This window comes from Hesperophylax consimilis, chromosome 3, assembly GCF_061612785.1.
Source record: "Hesperophylax consimilis isolate HC1 chromosome 3, BYU_Hcon_1.0, whole genome shotgun sequence".
Classification (NCBI taxonomy): domain Eukaryota; kingdom Metazoa; phylum Arthropoda; class Insecta; order Trichoptera; family Limnephilidae; genus Hesperophylax; species Hesperophylax consimilis.
Genome location: NC_142838.1, coordinates 36,801,458 through 36,824,777, shown reverse-complemented (window position 1 = coordinate 36,824,777; position 23,320 = coordinate 36,801,458). Strand labels below are relative to the sequence as shown.

General features: G+C 36.1%; 1 protein-coding gene across 1 annotated transcript; it reads right to left on the bottom strand.

Moving 5' to 3' along the window:
* Positions 1-105: 105 nt before the first annotated feature.
* Positions 106-22,710, bottom strand: LOC149425388 (U2 snRNP-associated SURP motif-containing protein). Its single transcript, XM_089650611.1, has 20 exons — positions 22,651-22,710; positions 22,286-22,402; positions 21,621-21,714; positions 18,968-19,160; positions 18,174-18,339; positions 17,367-17,532; positions 17,118-17,272; positions 16,203-16,268; positions 13,567-13,610; positions 12,715-12,819; positions 12,403-12,518; positions 11,767-11,875; positions 10,939-11,181; positions 9,085-9,274; positions 7,066-7,276; positions 6,062-6,326; positions 4,362-4,515; positions 3,844-3,995; positions 3,664-3,741; positions 106-1,265 (listed from the first exon to the last, which is right to left on the bottom strand). The coding sequence occupies exons 1-20, from the start codon at positions 22,654-22,656 to the stop codon at positions 1,112-1,114; spliced, it is 2,784 nt and encodes a 927-aa protein (XP_089506737.1). The 5' UTR covers positions 22,657-22,710; the 3' UTR covers positions 106-1,111.
* Positions 22,711-23,320: the final 610 nt, after the last annotated feature.

Sequence of the window (23,320 nt, the reverse complement as noted above, 5' to 3'; positions counted from 1 at the left end):
GTTTTTCAATTGAATCATTCTTTTATTTTTGTGCTACTTTTAACTATAATTTTACAAGACAGTCCGAATACTTCATAAAACAATATTGTGTAAAATAATTTAATTGAAAATTCGAGTCCACTGTGGAATTATGGAATAATGCAAAAAAGTTTTTCAGTTAAATTTACTACTCAATTCCTTGAAAATTCTTACAATATTGACACTTATTAAGTGCATATTATGAAAAATATAACATCATTAGCATATTTTGAGTATAAATTCAATAAACATTAAATTTAATTATTTACAATTAATATTTACATACATTCAACGGTTAAAATTAGAATTAGGAAAAAATCAAGAAGCATTCTAGAGAATATAAAACAAATATTAGATTACGGAGCACATCCCAGATAAAAAAATCTATAAATTAAACAGAGAATGAAGAAAAACACAAGAAATGTCATGTGGTCTTTTTCATTGATACAAAAAGTCTGAGGATTCTTAACTTAAATTTCATATGCAGAAAACTACATTTCACACCATTATAATGGAAATGTCAGACAAGTTGTAAGAAAAAGACAGAGCACATGGCTAAATGAGCTAGAAACGAAAGGTAAGTCAGTGACAACGTTGGTTTCCATTCAAATCTATACGGAAGACATTTTCTAATGTTCTTCTTTATTCATATTTCAGAAAAATTTTGTCAAATTAAAATGAACCCGTTACAAATTTTCAGTGACATTTTAAAAGCAGCACTATTAAAAAATTGAGCAGATTTAAAATCTTCAAAATTATCCCTACATTTCTTATGTACTTAGCGTAAAACCTTCAGATGATTTCACACACAGTGGGAAAGACAGTGCATATTCATGTAAAATTACAAATTTAGACTCTAAATTGGTCAAAATGTACTTTGAAGCACAGCCAGTCAACACAGTTTTACTATAAAATAATAACGACGCATCGTGTCAATTGTTCGCTTATCCAAAGTCTTGTAACTTACCTAGGAGACGATTCACGGCCACGTCAGCAGTGATTTCACCGACTTAGTCGGGAGTTCCCAAACGATACTCTTTGTAAAAGAGTGTGGTTAAGGTTGATTGTTTGTTTACCTTTAGTTCAGGCGTGATCAGTACTTATGTTTATGTTTGTGTTTCCTGGAGGAGGAAGAAGAGGAAGTGTCGGATCTGCGCGAGGAGTGGTAGTTGAGCGCCGGCGGGGAGGGGGGCGATGGGGTCCTGCGGCTGGACATCTGGCGAGACTTGCGAGGAGGTGAACGGGACCTGCAACAACATTATATATATTTTAATATGTGCTAAAAAGGGTATAAAAAAATCAACCCATTTTTTTAACTATAATACATCTAGTTAAAAATGTGTTAAAAACTTAAAAAAACTACTTTTTTTGGTTTGGCTGAGGTTGAACCTTCCTTCCCAGGAACTGGAGTCGACAACTCTACCAGCCTCGCCAAATACCGATCGAGTAGGACCTATTTTGTGTATTTAACTGCTTGTAATGTCATCCAATTTCAGAGATTTTGTACATCATTGTCATCAACAACGTGTTTATCTGCCGGGTTTAGGCTCAATCGGATGTCAGGAAATGGATTTCCGCTTCCAAGAATCGCATTCGATTACATTCAATCATTACCGGAAACAAAGTGAAATTCAAATAGATGTATTAAAAAAACGTTAATTTACTTGGAAGACTAAGGATGAGTTGTTTTACAGAATTTGAGCAATTCATCAAATTTTAACTTCATTTTCGGGTTCTGTGAAAGTCCTATTCAAGTTCTGTTATTATATCATTATAGGCTAGTTGCTTGACAGAACTGAAATAATAACAGAACATGAAAAAATCTTTCACAGATCTTAAAAATTGACTTTGAAATATTATTCAAATTCTATGAAACAATCCATCCTTAGGATCCATCAAATTTCAACGTTCATTTGCGAGTTCTGTGTATTTACTATTCAAGTTCTGTTATTATACCATTACAGGCCAGTTGTTTCACAATACTGAAATGATAAAAGAACTCGAATAGAACCTTAACAGAACGTGCAAATCAACTTTGAAATTTGATGAATTGTTCTAATTCCATGAAACAACCCGTCCTAATAATAAACTGAATAGAAACACTACAGAGCTAATTTTTAAAACTATAGTTGCTCCGCATTTAGATTACTGCTCTTAGATATTACATTTGGCCAATGAATGAAACCTAAACAAACTAGAAATGATTCAAAACCCTGCTATGAGATGTAAGGCAAATTTGCAAAAATTAATTGAGACCTGGAGGTTGTTACTTGCCGGTTGTGTACCTTGAGCGCATATATGCGCTTTAGGTAGCCGTGCTCACAAGGCCGACGGTATAAAATACAACAGTGGAAAGACAGTGCATGTAAATTTACAAATTTAGACTCTAAATTGGTCAAAATAATTTAGGAACATTTATTATGTTATATAAAACCCTTGTCTGATGCCAACTTGAGTATAACTCTACGTTATGGTCTCCATTTTTCAATATTCATTCAGATAACATTGAAAAGATTCAACGGAAGTTTCTAAGGTTTATAAATTATAAATTGCATATTCCTATACAAAACATAAATTACAATTACGTCTTGGATAAAATGTCTCTATTGAAACTTTCCAAAATAATAATAAGCACAGATTTAATACTGTTACAAAGAATACTACATTTTAAAATTGACTGTCCCGAATTACTTCAATGTATCAATATCCATGTTCCCAAAAAATCATGCCGACATTTCTTACCTTTTTACTTCAATAACACCAGGACACCAGCTTACCAAAATTCTCCTATTCCGAGACTTCACAATCTCGGAAACAAATATTCTGATCTGGGTGATATATTTCATTTGAAAACTAATCAGTAAAAATGTTGTATATTCTATCACTTTTATTCTTCTAGACACAAATAGACCTATGTACCCATCATATAACTTCTCCGCTTCTACTATTTTGTTTTGTTGAATCTTTTAAATTCAATTATATGCGTGAGGATTCATTTTTGCCATTATGTTTACATTCTTCTTTATTGTATTAATTTTTAAGTGTTTACTCTGATACAACATGCTTGTATTTTTTGTTTTAAAGAAAAGCCCACTAGGGTGTGTAATAAATAAATAAATAAAATGTACTTTGAAGCACAGCCAGTCAACACAGTTTTACTATAAAATAATAACGACGCATCGTGTCAATTGTTCGCTTATTCAAAGTCTTGGAACATACTTAGGCGACAATTCACCGAATTAGTCTGGTGTTCCCAAACGATACACTTTGCCGACCGTATAAAATTAGTGCGTTAAGACGCTGTTTTATATGAAGATTTGATTTCACGGCCTGCCGGTACATCCACACCAAATACCTTCTGGCAGAGAAAGGGATAGAGGCAGTCAGGACTCTTCCAAGACACTTGATATGATGATTATTATTCTGAATCGAAACTATTCAAAGCAAAATGCTGTTCAATTTTCAATAATATGGATGTTTCTGCCGATATGGCTTTGTGTCAATTAACAAGGTACTAATAGAGACATTTGTCAAGACGTTGGTGAAATATTTTTGCATACGTTAGCGAGAGAAGGATGATCAATAGTTATGGGTAATCACAGTTTAAATTTAAACTATCCATTACCAATACAAAACGGTTGTTACCTGTGTCGGGATCTTTTTTGAGGAGGTGATAATGAGATATCTCTCGATCGTTTTGATTTTCTTGTAGATGAATTAGATCTGAAACAAATTGAACAAGGTTAAATGTAATATAAAATTAATGAAATATATACTAGGCATTTTATAAAATGTATTAAATAAAGATTGTGAGGAAATACGTACGTAATGTACCCATCTTCCGAGGAGCCGCTTCTTCCTCCGCGGCTGTCTCTTTCTCTCTCCTTTTCTCTATCTTTGTCCTTGTGAGACTTTTTCTCGACTATCCTCTCTGGAGAATCCGGTACTTCTTCCTTTTCTTTGGCCTCTCGTTCCGCCTGAACACCAATTAAAACATTCAAAATACATTACAAATTAATATGCACCTCGAACATGTACCACATTATGGTACATGTACTTTAGCGAACCGAAAGGTGAACTGAGCCACGAATTACGGGAAAGGAACGAAGCAACTGCAAGTGGCGTTTCGCACCATTTGCGGTCGTTTCGTTCCTATTCCGTAAGTTGAGTTTCAGCTCGGCAGATCGACTCAGGTATATATAAGTAGCATAAGGCTTATGTGGGATAAAAATAATAAGAAAGACTCATAAATAATAAAAACAATGGAAGATAATGCAGTTTCATGCTAATCTCCCTTGTTTATAATAAATACATGGTCTGTCTGTTAATGAAGTGATGCTGACCTTCTTGATGAGTTTGCGTCGGTAGTGCTGCACCTGCTGCTGCAGGGTCCAGCCGGGGCGCAGCTGACGCAGACCACCCTCCAGCTCATCCTGATACTGCATGGCACGCAGCTCCACAGCCCGCAGGATCTGACGACGCTCATCTGTCACCTCACTGCAACGTTCCATACAATATTACATAATATGAAGGAATGAGTGAGCTTCAATTCTAATGACAATTAGATCTCAGAGAGTAGAGTAACTTGTAGGCTAATAATACTTCAAGAAGAAAGCATTTCCGGTTGGCAAAGGTAAAGTTGGCCCCCTGACACATCCGTTTACAACCTAAGGCCCTTCTTCCACAGGGATATGCAGCGATACGATATCCAATATTCATGTTGAGTACTCACGTCGCAAACTTGTCCCGCACATATTGCTACTGAAATCATGAGACCCGCATCGCCACCAATCATTGTGGAATTCTCGAAATGTCAAACTAGAGTGCTTTCATAATCGCACTACAGCCAAACAGTTGCCGTAGCGGTCATTTATATATTCTGTGAATTCTTTGCCGACTGTTTTGTTGGTAACATTGATCTAAAGCAGAGGTTCCCAAACTTTTTTGCCCCGTAGACCACTTGCCGAATATTGAATTTTCCTAAAACTATTAACATCCCATGTGATAATCATTTATTTTTTTCGTAAAAAGATTCCCTTCCCTTGCCTGTCCTACAACCGGGTGGCGATACAGTTCCTCTGTTTTTGCATTGTGCAGTCAGGGGCGCCCTTGTGAGGTATTACACCAAATGAAAATGGAGCAGGATAAGCAACGGGAATTTCTTTCTGTAGCTGGCCCTACAGAACTACCCCTTAAGTTCTTTGTTAGCGCTTATTCCGATCAGTTCTTCTTGTCATATGATATCCGATTCTTCAACATTCCATTTCCACAGTGAAAATGTCCTCAAACTTAGTTTTGAAGTCTGTGTGAAGTACATCTAAATGTTGAACGTCATTATTACCCTGGACGTTTTTCAAAAACAAGTTGGGGAACTAGGAAAATTCGCGGCTTCCAATGTGCAATGTTTTGGTTCAATATATTAATTCTGACGAGAAAAGGAATGTAGACTCTATTTATATACCTCAATAAACAACTTTACGATATATAAACATACAAATATCAAATAAGTAATTTCTCAGTCTATTATTAGTATTACGTTAACTGTATTATTTGTGTTACGTGTATTGTGTCATTTACGGAACTCCTAAATATTGAGTTGAGGTAAATGGGGGTCCGCTCGTATGTACCCCCATTTGAATCTCTTGGACCTCCAAATTTTTTTCTCGCTGACATAGACCCCCAGCAAGCCAATATCGACCCCTGGGGGTCCATATAGACCACTTTGGGAACCTCTGATCTAAAGCATACACATTGTAATGAAATGAGACGTTTATAGTGTCGAAAACCTCGCCTGATTGGTCATAGGAGACTAGCGTTGCCGACAAGTTTATAAAATGTCAGCAATGTGTACCTGAATATGAACCTCTGCACAGATGTTTGGCAGTGGTCACCAAGATTCTTGAATAATGGAGTATCGGATACTTGCATATAAAGATGAATTTAGCAATTTTGAGTTAGCATTGAACCAGAGTTACTAAGCAGGACAGTAACATAACCGAAATTAGTATGTTTGATAAGTAATAACAAATATTAAGTGTCAAACCTGGGATCATTATTATCAGGCGGCGATGGCGATCTGATGTGCGGTGCAGGAGGGGGAGGGGGTGTATGCACCGGGCCCTCCTCGTCGCTGTCCTCGGCCGCCAGCGCGCCCCGAGCTGGCCCACCCCAGCCCGACCCGCCTTCCACGGGCCCGTCCACGCTCTCCCAGCGTGACGGGATGAAGCCCGGCACCTGCAGGACGCCTGCGGGCCCGCCCTTGCTGACCTGATCGTCCAGTGGGATGCCATCTATGTCATCATCGTCCACTGCAATAATGTTAAATTATAAGCATATTTTGCAACAGAAAAGTTTTTAGGATAAAATAATAATTTTAACCATAGATAAATAAATGGTTACCATGTTAAAAAAACGATTAAATAATCTTACAAAAATTCTTGGGGTCTTTTTGTTTCACCTTTATTTGTATATAATTTTTAACATCTCAGCAAAGGAGGCCCTGGGGAAAATAATTCATGTCATCTCTGGGGATTCTGTGCGGAGGGACTTTTTAAGTAAAGGAAGTGTTGAGGAAGTTCTGGGAAGGAAAAGGTATGAGGGGTGGGTAGGAATCTGGGAGATCCCTCCCACTGCGGAGCAAGGCGATGGGTCAAGAGAGTCCGGCCCTGAGAGGTCAAACGGTCTCCCTCAATCGACCTCTCCCGATCCGGCCCGCCACTCAACTGGTGGGTAGACGCATCCGCCACCAAATCCTGGACAAACCTCACTCCACGAACCAGGGTACCCTTGCTAAATCGTCAAACGTAGCGAAACACTTTGGGTGATCACTATGGCAGAGGTGTTGGTTATCCAACGAATGGTTCTATAATGGTTTTGAAATGGTTGGTGTCTGCAACTCTTCACACAGCGCATGACGGCCAGGAGTGAAGGAGCCTTGTTTACCAGGACCTTGTTTAAATTGGAATGGGGGCCCTAACCATCAGCAACAAGGAAACAACTATAGAAGAAAATGGTATCATCACAGCACAATAAATACACAAAACTCACATGGTATCCCGTCGATATCATCCACCACACTGGTCGGTTTGGGTGTGGAGGTGATGGCCCCCTTCAGGTTGAGGCCCTGTGCCGCTTTCAGCAGCGCCGCCCCGTCCAGGGGGCCCCCCTCCTCCCCTTCATCATCAGGCTCCCCCTCGCCCGACCCCGAGATGTTGCCCGATTGGTCCTCGTTGTCATCCATCTGCTCGGGTTCCGGCTCCTGAAATGGCCATCAATATTAGTCTATCAATTAATGGAAATATCTTGGTCAATCAGTCTTCTTTTATCATATGGTGGATGCACAAACAAGGTATACTGGAATTGGAGTCAGTAATACAATGTGATAAAGTTCACATTTTATAATAATAAAGAGCGCAGACCCGTAAAAAATTACAGGACACATATTTTGCTAGTAAATCTAGTTAGTTCATAAATAACGATTTCTTGAACATGGAAAAAGCGTAGAAAAAAAATCAGAAAATCTAACTTTACTTATGTCAAGATGAAACCTAAGCAATTTAAATAAAAGATATACACATTTCAAACGGAATTATTATATTTTTCTGGTAAAAAAAATATTGTTTCATTATATTATAAGATGAATTCTTGACATATCGATTCCAATTTGGAAAAGAGCAATTAAAATAACTTTATTGCTTGTGTGCATTCTTGACACAATCAGTTCCAATTTTGAAAATGACTTCAATTCAAAATAAAAGTTCATTGAAACAGAGTTAGAATCACTAGAGTTACAGACAGACCCACAGCCCAAATCTGTATGTTTCATAAAACATGTCATCATATTTGGATTGTTTAAATAGCACCATTTTTTGTGAAAAATCACCACAAGGGCGCTGCACAAATATACTCCAACTGCTAACTTAGACAATCATTAAAACAAGTTATAGCTCAAGGGCGCTGCACAAATATACTCCTACTGCTAACTTAGACAATCATTAAAACAAGTTATAACTCAAGGGCGCTGCACAAATATACTTCTACTGCTAACTAAGACAATCATTAAAACAAGTTATATCTCAAGGGCGCTGCACAAATGTACTCCTACTGCTAACTTAGACAATCATTAAAACAAGTTATAACTCAAGGGCGCTGCACAAATATACTTCTACTGCTAACTAAGACAATCATTAAAACAAGTTATATCTCAAGGGCGCTGCACAAATGTACTCCTACTGCTAACTTAGACAATCATTAAAACAAGTTATAACTCAAGGGCGCTGCACAAATATACTTCTACTGCTAACTAAGACAATCATTAAAACAAGTTATATCTCAAGGGCGCTGCACAAATGTACTCCTACTGCTAACTTAGACAATCATTAAAACAAGTTATAACTCAAGGGCGCTGCACAAATATACTTCTACTGCTAACTAAGACAATCATTAAAACAAGTTATATCTCAAGGGCGCTGCACAAATGTACTCCTACTGCTAACTTAGACAATCATTAAAACAAGTTATAACTCAAGGCATACAAATTGCATCCACTAGCTCAGAGGTTCCGAACGTTTTTCCTTAGTACCCCTTCGAGAAAGACCCCAAACTTGAAACACCTTCTAACCAAAATATTTGTACACTCCGTACCACACATTGTCGGTAAAGTGCATGGGCGTACCCCTTCAAACAACCTCTAATAAATAATAAGCGTAGTCAATAACATAAAAACTATAAGGAAAATGTATCACCAATGCATTATACAGGACTATATTTACCTTGAAAAATAATATTGTGATGGCGCCATAGATAATATAAATAAAGAGATATGGCGTGGAAGTTTGCAGACTGTCGGAGCCAATGAAAGTAGCGCATTACATGTGTAGAGCGAAATAAAAGCGGGGTGCCACCAAACATAGATGTGATTTATGTATGTGTGGGTTTGTAATGATTCATGACCCATCTCCTTTGTACCTATTATCTATGGATGGTACGTTTTCAAGACTAGACTCTCGGGCTGGCATAAATTGAAGCAATTTTATGGAGCAAAAATATGAATGAATGGGTCCCCACCTTGAGCTCGATGCCATTAAGAGCACTGTGCAGGCGCATGATGAACTCTCGGGGGTAGACGTTCCAGTCGCTCCAGGCGCGCAGGATGTTGGTGGCACGCATCTTCAGGCCCTCGCTCAGCAGCGGATCTTCCTGCTGCGATGTGGCCGCATACACCTCCAGCATTATCTGCACCAGGCGCGACTCAAATCTAGAAAAACAACATAAATACAACATTGCAATTGATTGAATTGCAATCTTTAGAGCACAGGCAGAAGCACAGTGAGAATGCTGTCCCTGTTCTACCGGTATTTTAATGGTAGATGCTCCAATCATCAATTACTTAATCTAGTTGTGACACATGCTAAGAGCGTGTCCAATTTGTACACAGCTGACATTTGTCACATGAGAATGGATCGTTTCTAAGACTCGTACTTGAGTTCAATAGCTCGACTGTGGAACCATTTATATTTGCTCTCTACTACAACGTAGTTTCTTTAAGACCCATGTTCACTCCTTCCTCTCCTCAAAAATCCTCAAAGATGACATAAGATACTCTGATAGAAATTATTTTCCCAAGGGCTTCCAGTGTAGTTGTAAAAAAAAAAATAATTATACAAAACACTTATTATTGTATATTCCTTCCAAATATATTTTTTAAAGAAATATATGTACCTACATATTGTGAAAAATAACTCGGCAAAATTATAACAAACCCAATATAATATTATTATGGATACAAGTGAGGTGTAAAAACACAGACATAGGAATTAATAGACGAGAAGATAATGGCGAGGGGTAAAATCAACTGTTGAAGAACGAAGGGAGTGAAGCTGACTGTGATTCGTCAATAAATCAATCTGACAGTAAATAGGCATCTCGCATTATAATATCACCATTTACTTCTTAAAAGTAAAATCTGCTTTTGAATGAATAGACATTTTTACATGGGAGCGCAAATTACTCGCCACGTTATGAACAAATTTGCGAAGTCCAAATTCGGCAAAAAAATTCGGTTCCATTTTCAGAGTCGAATATTTCGTTTAAGTATTTAGTTAAGACACTTTTATAAATGTTCATAATTTACTTCCCAGCAACCAACCAGCTTTGTGTTTCGCGTCCAGACGTTTCTCGATGTGATAGAAACAACTGATTCATATTATACGATGTGAATATGCTTAAAATAAAGTAAAATAATGCTTATATATGGAATGTAATACGACAATTGGGTTTATTCTCTTTTTCACATCTATTTTTACAAGTTTTCATAGTACAAGTCAACATTTTGCCGTGTTATTTCGTAAAATGAACCGATGATGCCTCGACCATAGTTCGCACAAGAATGATGACGTCACGTTTTCAAATTTCACTTGAGGCCATACGCGAGCACAGCCGGCTCCAATGGAACCGGTATGGGGAGTGGGGATAATACGCTTTTAATCACTTAGGGCAGGTCTACTAATATTCATATGTCTATGTGTAAAAACAACAACATCATATAACAATAAATTGTTGGAAAACAACAATGTTTTAATTGACAATAAATTCTTGAAGCAACAATTTTTAAAACAGTAAAAAAAGCCAGTAAACTAGTCAAAGCGAGAACTTGTACGGACGTTATCCATGTTCATTCTCTTTCTTCACACGTCTTACTCGAAAACGAAAAAGACAAGATACTAGAATGATGATGTCACATACATCTTTCACTGGGACTAGTGTAGTGCTGTTTTGTTTTGAATACAAATTATTCCTTTGGGACAGATAAGTTGGTAGTTTCAAAGAAGAATATAAGGCACTTTACTTTAGTTATAGCTAAACAACTCTTGAAAATAAACAAAATGCATTGGATAAGCTAAACATAACATAAGTACTTACGCCTTCCTAAAATGCGTGACGTTGGACATCTTGGAACCCGTGTTGTGCAGCACGTCGGACAGCAGATAGAGGCGCGCCGCCTTCTTGTGCGTGGCCGTGGAGACGGAGCTCAGCGACTCGGCCAGGCAATCAGCGATCTCGTCGGCCGCGTCTGCGTGCTCCATGCAGAACACCATCGCCTCACCCACCTTCCAGCGCTCCGGAGTCAGCTGCCGGATCAGATCTTCCAGACGCTCGCGTTGCCTGCAGTGAAAATGTTTTTATAATTAATGGAGCAAACTGCTACATCACATCTATTATTGAGACAGCAAGATGCCAACCAATCTCCTTACAAAAGAAAGTCTTAAAATAATGTATTTATATATATATTATACGCCCATTTGGGCTTTTACGAACATAAATAATAATTCAGTGGAACAGTATTAAAAAGTAAAATTATGTAGAGTCCATGCAGAAGAAAAGTATTACTCTAACCTTAATTTTAATTATTGCGGAGGTATGTTATTATAGCCTTCTTGTAACTATATTCCGTGTAGTTGAACACATCTACAATTTCTGCAAAGTGTTGAAAACTACATGCAATCTAGGTACAAGCGAGTACCAACCGGGTTTGCATGGCTTAAGCTTCATCAGGGTAACAATTACCCCGATTAAGCGCCAAACGAAACCGTTTGGTAAATAAATTTAAAAACAAAGTCTTTGTTTCACTTTCACAACACAAAATGATTGCTTTCTACAAAAACTTCAAAAAAAAAACTTTATCTGAAAGGAGGTTAGGGATCAAAGGAATAAAATGAAATTTGAATTGAGTTGGTTGTATGTATTTACGTTTTGCTCAGTGTTCCTTTGGTATCCTTCACTTCATCCTCTTCGATGAGATCATCTGGCATCCCCTGCGTGTACACATTCATCCCTGGAGGACGCCATATTGACCCACCTTCAAAATAAAATAAAAAAACTTATAACATACAAATAAGCAATAATTAGTCGCCTGACATATCAATACAAATTGAAAATATCTCCAGAGTAAAAATAAATGCCGCCAACGGGAATTGAACCCGTACCTTCTGATGTCCGGTCAGGTGCTCTGAAACCACTGAGCTATGTCGGCTTATTTCCAACCCGCCAAATGATTCAATATGTATTAGTACCTCAATCACAATTACTGCTTATTATATTTTGTTCACCTATAAACAACCAACTTTATTTTTGTAGGAAAGGCTTTGTTAGTGCTAAATTTCTCACTAGATGGCGTCGAGACATATGATATCTTCATTTATTGGTGAAATATTTTTGACATGTCAAATATTATATTTTTTAATGACAAGGTTTTATGCATAGCATAAAGGATAACAAATAATTACAAGCAATATTGCTTATAATAAAAAAATAAAAAATTATAACATACAGATTATAATTATATGCATGACGTGAACAGTACGCAATAAAGAGTTGTTGAATTACTTTTGAACATCTTGAATTCCTTGGTGTTCCATTCTTTCGGCGAGTCTCCTTGGAGTAGAGAAAACAGCTTCCACCGGTAGTAAACGTGATTTTGACTTTGATTCTCAAACAAAAACCTGAAATTTGAAAATTGTCAATAAAATCTTGGAAATAAAAGATACTTATGTACCTACATATTTTTAAAAATAATAAAAAATGTGAAAAAAATCAATTATTAATCAAAAGACAGGAATATATGGGTTCTTTCTGTCTTTTTAAAGTGGATATTCTAGAAAAATAAAAATGACACAAATATAATTGAAAGAAAGTTACCTAAACTGTGGATTGGTCAACTCCTTGTTCATGATCATGGCCTCGAACATGGGCCCCTCCCGAATCACAAACTCCACCATGCGGTGGATCAACATCAATGATTGCCTAATAACATTAGCGGGGTAATCAATGGAAACTCCAAAAACATATTACTTTTACAATACAAGTATTTTGAATTCAAACTATTTCAATTACTCTTCATAACACAGATAATTATAATCACAACAGTTTCAAATAAAAATATATTCATACCTAAAAAAGACACTTGGTGATCTAACACCTTAAGACCCAGTTGTTTCCCAGAAATTCACGTGTGACAAAGTCATCAAATGACCATTCACAACATTTTGTTTTTTTGACAGTTGAAAGGTTCCAGTTAAACGCCGTTTCTAAGTCCGTTTCAGCTTTTCAACAAATTTTCATCAGCATAAAGAGGATAACTATCATGTTGTTAAGCTTATTACAATTTGATAGAAAGCTGAAATGCACTTAGAATCAGCGTTTAACAGGGACCTTACAAATGGCTTATTGAAGATAATGTTACAATTGATTTTTTGCGAAACAACTGGGCCTTAGTTTTTTACAGAATGCTGATTGATTTTAAAGTTTCTATTGAGACACATTCATTCAATAACTTCAGATCTTTCGCTTCATGAAAAAGAGTATAATATGTAAAACTTAACACTCACCAACAGAGTCTTCTCAGCATAGATATACGAGTATCCCACAGTACGGGGTGATTGTGTAATAAGGGGGAGACAGCTTGTGGGAATACAAACAAAGGGGGGATCGGACGGGAGAGGCGGAGCAAATGGTCAAATAATATACGACTTATAGAGACGTTTGAATTACCTTTCCTTCGGAATAACCACCTTGACAATAGACTGCGACAAAATCTGTAGAACAGCAAATGCGCCCAACCAACATCGTAACCAATCATTAATAATAGTTGATACAAATAGATCCAACATCACATTAAATACACAACACTGTTTGGCAATTGCTTTCTTTTACTCGAGAGGAGGATGTCACATACATTATCAAATAGTCACATTTCATTCGTTATCCAAAATTACCTCATTACTTAATTAGGTAATGCTGGTACATGTTTCATTTATTAGGGGATTCAAATTTATTTAGAATTAATTGATTCAATCAAACTTGGATAAAATTTTACTAGTTCGCCTCATTCTTAATTTGGGCAGATTATTGAAATAATACTTCGTTTCAACTTAATTACAGTTTGTCCAGGTCTGACGGAGGAGGCGTCAGTCCACCAACCATGTGGCGGACCGAACCCGGAGAGGCCGGTTGGAGGAGACTCTTAGACCTCTCCAGCTGAACTCTCTCGACCCGTCATCTTGCACGGCAGTGAGAAAGATGAATTCATACATCTGTGAATCCTGGACACACTGACGCCCCCCAAATTCATTCCTTTACCCTCCACACAGTATCCCCAAAGATGACATAGGCCCTGAGGGATATTATTTTTCTCAAGGCCTCCTGTGGAGAATCAATGTAAAAGAAAAGAAACAACTAATAATGTCAGGGGAGAGGCAAAGTAATGCATTAAGGTTGAAATGAATTTAAATAAAAAAAAAAAATGTCAATAATGAGTAAATGTAATTGTGAATAATGAGTACATGTAATTGTGAATAATGAGTACATGTAATTGTGAATAATGAGTGCATGTAATTGTGAATAATGAGTACATGTAATTGTGAATAATGAGTATATGTAATTGTGAATAATGAGTACATGTAATTGTGAATAATGAGTACATATAATTTGCAGTTTTCAGTTGACACCACGTTGTATTTTGATACACTTTATCCGAATGACAGTAGAAAATGCTGCCAACTGAACACATCGTACTAGATTAAACATGGCGCCAATTCTATCAACAAATTGCACTTTTTTACAAAAATATGAATTCAAATACATATTGTTCCATCTCCCCCGGCGTAAATAGTTGTTTCTTGTAGTAATTAAGTTAAACGAAGTGCTATTTCAATAATTTATGCGTATTAAGAATGAGGCAGAACAGTTAAAATGTTACCACACAATTCAGTGAATGTTGTGCGCTTGCCGGTTATGTCAAGAGTCAACAACACCCGGCTTATTTAATGTTTCCTATTAATAAATAGAGTGCAGAGGCAAAAGCCTAACCACTAGAACATTAAGAACAATCATGAAACTTTCATTCTGAATTCTGGAATACCTTTTACAGTGAATTACTTTTGTAATTCCTAAATATCCTTTTTCCTGAAGACATTTTATTTTTTTCCAAAAAAAATATTAGAAAAAAAAATTAAAAAAAAAAAAAATAATGAACACAGACATAAGCAATCTTATGAAATTAAAATATGAAGCATACTAAAGAACTTTATTTAATAAATGACACTAAAATTTAAAAAGAATGCAAAAAAGTAATAATATTTAAACTATAAAAATATTTAATTAAAAGAAAATAGTACATATTTATGTTTTTTAGATGTGTGAAGTAAAATTGTGTTGTGTATCTACAATGAAATTAAAATTAAGTGCGACATTGTGTCAAGCACAATACATTAATCATGGAAGAATACTGCATGATTTGCTCACTGGGTGTTTTAGCAAAGCTAAAATTACATTTTGCATGACTAAATGATGACAGCGTAAGATTAAAATTTAAAGGCGAAAAACGTAAGGATGAAGGGCATGGATAAACGCATGCATTAAACAGAATATGGAAGGAATGTATGCTGAATATGTTCACAGTCTGCAAAGCATTCAGAAGTAAATCCTCAATACGGTTAGCAAAAAGATATCAAATTATCAAATCGTTTGTATTAAAAAAATACACAAAAAAGAGTTCTTGCTACAATCGAGATATGAATTTCAGGATCTATGTTAAACAGGTGACTGCTCTTACAACTGAGCTATTGCAGAAACCTTCAGGCCTGCTGTGTTCTTCCACCATAGCGTACGTATAATTATACGTACATAAGTACCTAAGCCAATATTAATTTTTGTCTGCTGGCAAATTGATATTGAGGACTTACTAGAATGAAATGGACAGCATACATTTTAGTGTAAAATTAATAATTAGATTTAAATGCCATAGGATTATATCCGTTTCGGCATCAGTAGCATTTAAGATTTGACAACAATTTGAATGTAGGCACTATCAGTGTAAGTGTAAACAGTTTGGTAAGTGTAAGTGTAAACAGTTTGGAAAGTGTAAGTGTGAATAGTTTGTTCAGTGTAAAAGTGAATCATTACATTTTGGGTTTTATAGTTAGACCAAAAACAAAAAGCTCCTTGGTGTCTGGAATAAAGGGAGGTGCGGGCGGTGTGGCAAGCCACCAACAAGCGCCAACGACCTACTAATAAACCATGTCCTTTCTTTTGCTTTCGGTCTAGCTACAGTGTGGTGAGTGTAAGTGTGATGGTTGGATGTGTGATTGGATGTGTGGTCATTATGGTGGTATAGATAGGAACTGTACCTTATTGAGAGCCTCCTTGTCTTCCGGCTCAGTGGGGAATGCTTCACCTGGTCGGAGGCGGGGGATCTACAATGCAGCGATTTCATTTTACACAAGCTCCAACACAATGCTTTTGTGGACGCAACATTTATTTTTCAAATGGCTTCATTCTTAGTTCAATCCTAAATAAAGTATATTTGGCCCTATTTTTTTTTTGAGAAGATTAATCATTATTCTTTGAGTATTCAATATTTTATTTGTAGTTTCTCATGAACTTTGTAAAACAGGAAAATCACCATTGAATATTAATTACTGTACAATAGACTTTTCAATGGAAATAATATAAAGGATAATATCATATTTTTATTATAAAATATATAATTAAATGCGGGAATATTTTGCCTTGATTTTAAAGAGACAAATTATATCTAGCACTCTTCATAGTTAATGTGTGTTAATGCTTTTCAAAACAACAACAAAAAAAGGATAAACATGTTAACATTTTAAATATTATAGAGAAAATCAGTGTATGGTAATCATTAAATTTATTCACTAGAAAAAATAGATTATCACATAGTAAGAAAAAAATTGTAAATATCACAGATTAATAATCACAAGTGGCATTTTAACCTATAGTCCTCGGGCGATCAGGTACTCCTCATTAGTTTATAGTCCGTACTCCTACCTTTCCTCCAAGGTCCAAGTCCACAGTAAACACTTCACTTAGTTCCAAGTTATTAGAGAGAGATCTCTATCGTACGCAGTCAAGGTCTAGTAATTCCACTGGGAAACGGCACATTTAAGCAGGAATCTCTTTAACATCCTATTAGAAAAGCAGCAAGATATGTAAAGCTCGAGAGACATGTCTGCGGAAAGGCTGTAAAGAAAGAAGGTAGTAGTTGGGGTGTTGGGGGTGTCACTTGGTGGGGGTAATACCTTGTTGATCAGCTGTCGGGGTGGCTGGGCGTTGAAGGGCAGGCCGGAGGGAGGGGGCGGGGACAGCATGGACGGCGGGATGTAGATGGGGTGTGGCGGGATCACCACTGCCTTGCCCCAGCCCATCTTCATCTCGCATTGCATTATTTCTTTGCCTGCATTAATACATTATATAAAATTTAACACAATGTTATTTTTATTTTATAATTAGATAATAAGAAAACAGTAACCGCAAAAAATTTACATTACCATTTAAATTTCTTAGGGCCCTCTCTCCGTCCTTGCGGGACATGTATGCCACGAAACCACAGTTCCTACCGCGGGCCTTTTCTTCCTCGGAGCGCGGCCACATGATCTTGATGCTGGCTAGCGGCCCGTAGCGTCCAAATATTTCCATCAGCTGCTGTTCTGTTAACTGGAGAAGAAAGAGTTAATATGTGCCTTCAATAGCCCTATATAAAAGAGACTTAAAATACAAGGAACCATTCTACAGTCGAGCTATTGAGCATATGAAAGAGTGAGAAAAACAATCGATTTTCATGCGTCAAATTTTCTGTATAGAAAATGCTAATTTCGTGTCTGCCGGCTGAGCATCAGTTTTGAAGGGATTAATATGGAATAACTTCCATCGAAACACCAGTAGAAACACTAGTATAAAATACACAGCATTCCCACCATACGCCTATGTTCAAAAGATTGCAATGAGTCAAAAGGATTGGTTATTTTTGCATTGAGTTTTTCGTTTTCTACAAATTATTTTTTTTCATTCATGTAACAAAAACAGATGTGCATTTTAGGATAAACCCAATGTGGATTATCTTATGATAAATGTATTAAGCAATTACTAAATAAATGGAAAATATCACCGAGTACAGTTTCAACATCGTTAATAAGATTTCTGATACAATCAGTTTAATATCAATGTTTGCAATCAACAAGATAAATATCATTGATTTTGTCAAAATTTGTTAAAATATAAATTGAAGTTTACAATCACTTGTGAAAGGATTATTGTAGTAAAATGTAGATATCATATTATTGAATGAGTGCACTCACCTTAGGGCTGAGGTTCCCCAGGTATAGGTTGGTAGTGTTGGGGTCTCCATAGTCAAAGGAGCCAATCATGTCATCTTTGCAGAAAGGGGGCAAGATTTCACTATCCGAGACGGCATTCTTTAAAGCACCTTTATACTTGTGTCTTTCCTCACGTTCCTCTTGAATTCTGCAATCAGATACGTTTGCGTTATAATTGAATTTTTGCTGCTGAGGCATGTCTATAATGACCCTTGGGGTTATTCAGACGGGAGTAAAAAGATTGGGCACTGAGACTTTGATGTAGGATTTATCGCTTGATTATTCACACGAGTGGTAAGGACTTCAATTCACCTTTGCTGTCAATATCCCCCCTTGATGGGAATAACTCTCAGCTATCTGGGAAGACACATTGTGGAGCCAGGAGACATAGCCGAATATCCAATAACAACCCTGGTGAACTTTATTGAAGGGATTAGGTTACTGTCAAAGGAATGAGGTAAAATGGGATATGGCGCAATGGGCCCATGGCCTGAGTTCTCATGGGATCTATGTAAATTGTGTCTAAAAATAAATAAAATAGCATCACTTAAAAAGACTCCTTTTATGAAAGATAAGAGTTTTACATCTGGTTTCCTCTCCGGTGCCATCAGAGTTTGGCTATCAGCCAAATCTTTACCCTGCAGGCTGAAGCCCGGAACAACTTTGTTAAGTTAACATTCAATAACAGAACTATTAAAGTACAACTAAAATTTCCTACCAATGACTGGAACTTTTCCATGAATTAAAAATGGCTAGGGTTAGTGACAATAACTCACTGGCGCAGCTCCTCCTTGAAGAGCTCCAGGTTACTCTTCTTCTTGTCTTTGTCCTTCTTCTTGGAAGGCTTGGGGTCGGGCTTGGAGGCCAGCAGCCGCACATACTCCTGCGCCCGCTCCGCCGACGACTTCTCGTTACTCTCCATGCGGGACTGCGGCTTATACAACTTGCCGCGATCCGTCGTGTCCTCCTCTGTGAAAATTATCATTCATTACAAAAAAAATTGATGTAATTTTTTTTTTAAATTATAAAATTAACTCATCATTTGAAATTCAAAATACAAAACACACATACAATATGAACTGAAAAATGCATAAAAAAAATAATGATGAAACGATTCTTATGTCTGTACTGTATTATTAACCTGTCCGGTAGTATGACCATACAGGTACGGCGAGACAAAAATAGTTCATAAGGAGTATGACCGCACCCGTACGATAGTGCCTAAAATTAATTAATTATTGAATTTCTTCCGGAGAACTGATAGTTACTGCCATCTAGGGACAATTTGTCATAACTTGCAAAATTTTTTTGCGATTTAGGTACGTTACCAACGGAGTTAATCACAATTAAAATATTCCGTGACGTCACCTTCTGGCAGTCGGTGGTAAACAACATTTTTACTGCGAGCGCCGTCTTGTGTGAAGTGAAATTTGTGGTTTTTGTTTGTTTTTACACTGAATAACCTAATCATCTTGCATTAAAAATTACCTCACGTGTTTGGATGTGAATATTTATTCCATATATTGTACCGATTGTTTTCAGTTTGAATAAAAGTTTTGACAGTTTGAACAAAATTCAATAGTGTTAATCATAGTGCTGTGAACTATTTTCGTTATACTGTTATTATCATTGATATTTTATTATTTTAGGTTATTCATAATTTGGACAGTGTTGTACTGTGATTTGACTTTGTGTTTCGTATTGATAACTTGTTCAATTTATATATTTTACGTTTCTGTTATTTTTGTAAAAAATGGTTGACCCTTTGAATGAACAAGACATTGCTGATATTTTAATCGAAAGTGAAGATGAAGATGTTTACGAGGATCTTCATGATTTGCCAACACATTCGGATAGCTCATCCGACGAATCTGATACATCTGATGAGGATGAAACTCTCCCTAGTTGTTCAACATCCAAAAAGAGAAAAGTTGATCATCAAAATACAATAGTGTTAGGACGGGTTGTTTCGGAGAAACTGAACAATTCATCAAATTTCAACGTTCATTTTCAAGTTCTGTGAAAGATTTTTTCAAGTTCTGTTTTTATTTCAGTTTTGTCAAGCAACTAGCCTACAATGATATAAAAACATAACTTGAATAAGTCTTTCACAGAACCCGAAAATGAACGTTGAAATTTGATGAATTGTTCAAATTCTCCGAAACAACCCGTCCTTAGTGTTTATAATAATATGTATGTGAAAAAAGTTTGTACTTCCCCCCTTGATCCCCTTGGCATTATTCAAATTGTGGTAAGTGAATATGATTTTCATTAAGTAAAAACAAAAATCTGCTCCGATTTCGATGGTTGGCGATTTCTGCCAAACTATTTTTATTTTTTCCTTCTAAATAGCTTAGTATTTGTCAATTTCTAAGTAAAAATATTTTTTTTTTATACTATACGAGGTGGCATTTAAATTTTTCTATATTTTGATTATTGAAAGAACTCCCTCCAGAGCGGTACTGTTTTCTTTCCAGAAACTCACTACCGGTCAGGTTAATCAAATAAAAAATTGTGCAGTTAAAAACAATTATTAACAAACTGATTATTCAAACAGATATATTGTGAATTGCCAAGCAGTCAAGTATAGAAAAAAGTATTGCTTGTCCTGAGATTATTGAAATTTATTATTAATTAGAGAAATGTTTCAAATCATCATTGCACGGCAATATCTGTTATTATTATGTTAATCTGTTATTATTATGTTGAGTATCCGTAATTATTATGAATGCTGATGATGCGGTGCTGATTGCTAACGGTATGGAAGATCTACAGTCTCTCGTGTCTAGGATGAATGGAGTATGTATGAAGAATGAGTTAATGATGAAAGTCTAAAGTAACGGTGTTTGAAAGAGAGAGTACGAAAACAGTGTGCCATATAGTTTTGAATGAGGAATACTTGGAGCAGGTGGATGAGTTTGTGTATTTAGGAAGTATGTTTACGTGAGATGGGAAGGCTGACAGAGATATTGAAAGAAGGGTAACTCCATTAATGGAAGACTGAATGCAGTTGGTGCTAACAAAAAATTGTCCAAAGAAGCAAAGCTAGCAGTCCACAATGGAGTGCTGGTACCTACCCTGATGTATGGCAGTGAGAGTGAAATTAGAAGGCATGCTGCTTATGTTCTCTAGAGGAACAACTAACGAAATTGAACCAATAATCGCGTCATCTGTACGCAATACTCAACAGTTGACACAATGGTTGAACCAACCAAATTGTGGTCTGCAGGTGGTTTAAAACATTACAATAAGGTACTACAGTATTACAAACGCACTTTATTTATTAAAAAAAAAAAACACATGAATGCCACATGGTACACCAAAATTTTAACCGATTTGTCTTGTTAATGTCATCGTATTACTTTATACTATGGGAAACTATAATGGTTGGATTCATCAATTATAAAATTATTTAAATTGACTACTTACTTCTCGCTCCAGGATTGTAGGTCCCTGCTTTGATCCATACTTTAGATGTTTTGCATGGGGCTTCTTGAAATGTCTCAACAAACTCTTGAAATACCTGAAAACAATGAGTCGTTAATAATACTCACTGAAACTGTTGTTGAATCAACAAATGTACAATATGTTTGCACTAAAATGAAATACTTTATGCCCCAGCGTACACAAGTACTTAAACTTACAGATTGCATTGTCAACTAGTGCAAAACAATAACCATAATTTATTCAATGGAGTCAGATTAAGGAACAGAAATAGGTTAGCCACAAGGTCGGTTTTAGCACTCTTGTCCAGAGGGGCATAAGCACCACTTGAAACAAATGAGCATGTTTATTTTTTCAATCTGCACTAACGCAAAAGCTAATTTGTGGCTGGACATTAAGTTATATTCAAACAATGTATGCTAATAATAAATGAGATGTGACCCTGTATCTTGCTTAAAATCAAGGAAACTAAAAATAGAGTATATATTTACAGTATTAAAGATTATAAAGGAAACAACATGCATAAAACAATTTGAAGCCATTTTGCACAGAACTGCTTTGCAGAAATGGTTCTTAAGACCCTTTGGGTCCGATCACATCAGTTGGCCAGTTTTGAAACTTTAGTAAATTATGCAGAATCGGTTACTTACATGAGCAGCAGCTTCTTCTTCCTCCTTTTTCTTCTGCTCTTTCAGTTCTTTCCTAGAAAGCGTTCGCATCCCCATTGCACCAATGGAGAATGCTTGCAACTTTTGATCAGCAATTTTCTGAAAAATTGTAAGTTATAAAGCACAAAAACAAATGAATTTAAATATCTATTTCGAGCATAAAGCTAAATAACTCCAGTAATATGTTTATATTGAAAGAAATTTGTTGAAATGACAAGAGGCAAACCGACATGAAAATACACACTTCAAGGTTTGCGTTTTAACGATAATTCATTATAAATATATTTGTTAACATTTAAACTTTGTTATCTGGCATAATTGTTAGTAAATATAATGTAAAACTTTACTTTCATCCTTATTCCCTCATCACAGGACTCATCACCACGATTTTATGAACTAGAGTGAAGTTGCAGCGAGTCACCACAAACAAAACTAGTTTTTTTTTTGTTAGGCTAATCACAAAGTTATAGAAGGTTCCTACATAATATTTTCGGGTAATAATATTCATAATCAGACCGAGCGATTAGTCATAATAGACCCGATATAGTTTTACATGACAAAATTAAAAAAATAACTTATATCATTGATGTCGCTATTCCAAATTCCTGTAATATTCAAAAATCTGTTAGTGAAAAAATAATAAAATACACAGATTTAGGAAATGAAATAAAAAGAATTTGGCATTCTCAGACTATAAAAATATTACCATTCGTTATTTCGGCTACTGGCATTATACCTAGCTCTCTAATTAAAAATTTAGGCGTATTAGATCTATCAAAAAAATTATATATAAAGATGCAAAAGTCGGTCATTTTGAATACATGTAGGATAACAAAAGATTTTTTAAATATTTATGTTGAGGGATCAGTAGGATTTATAGGCCCTGTTAGAAGTTCTACCGAGCCGAACCCTCTGATATGAAAATATCTGGAGACGGTGAATTATTTTCCCATTTGATCTCTGGTGATTTGACGTGTTGTTCTTGTATTGTTTTGTATTTATTTTGCTTATATAATG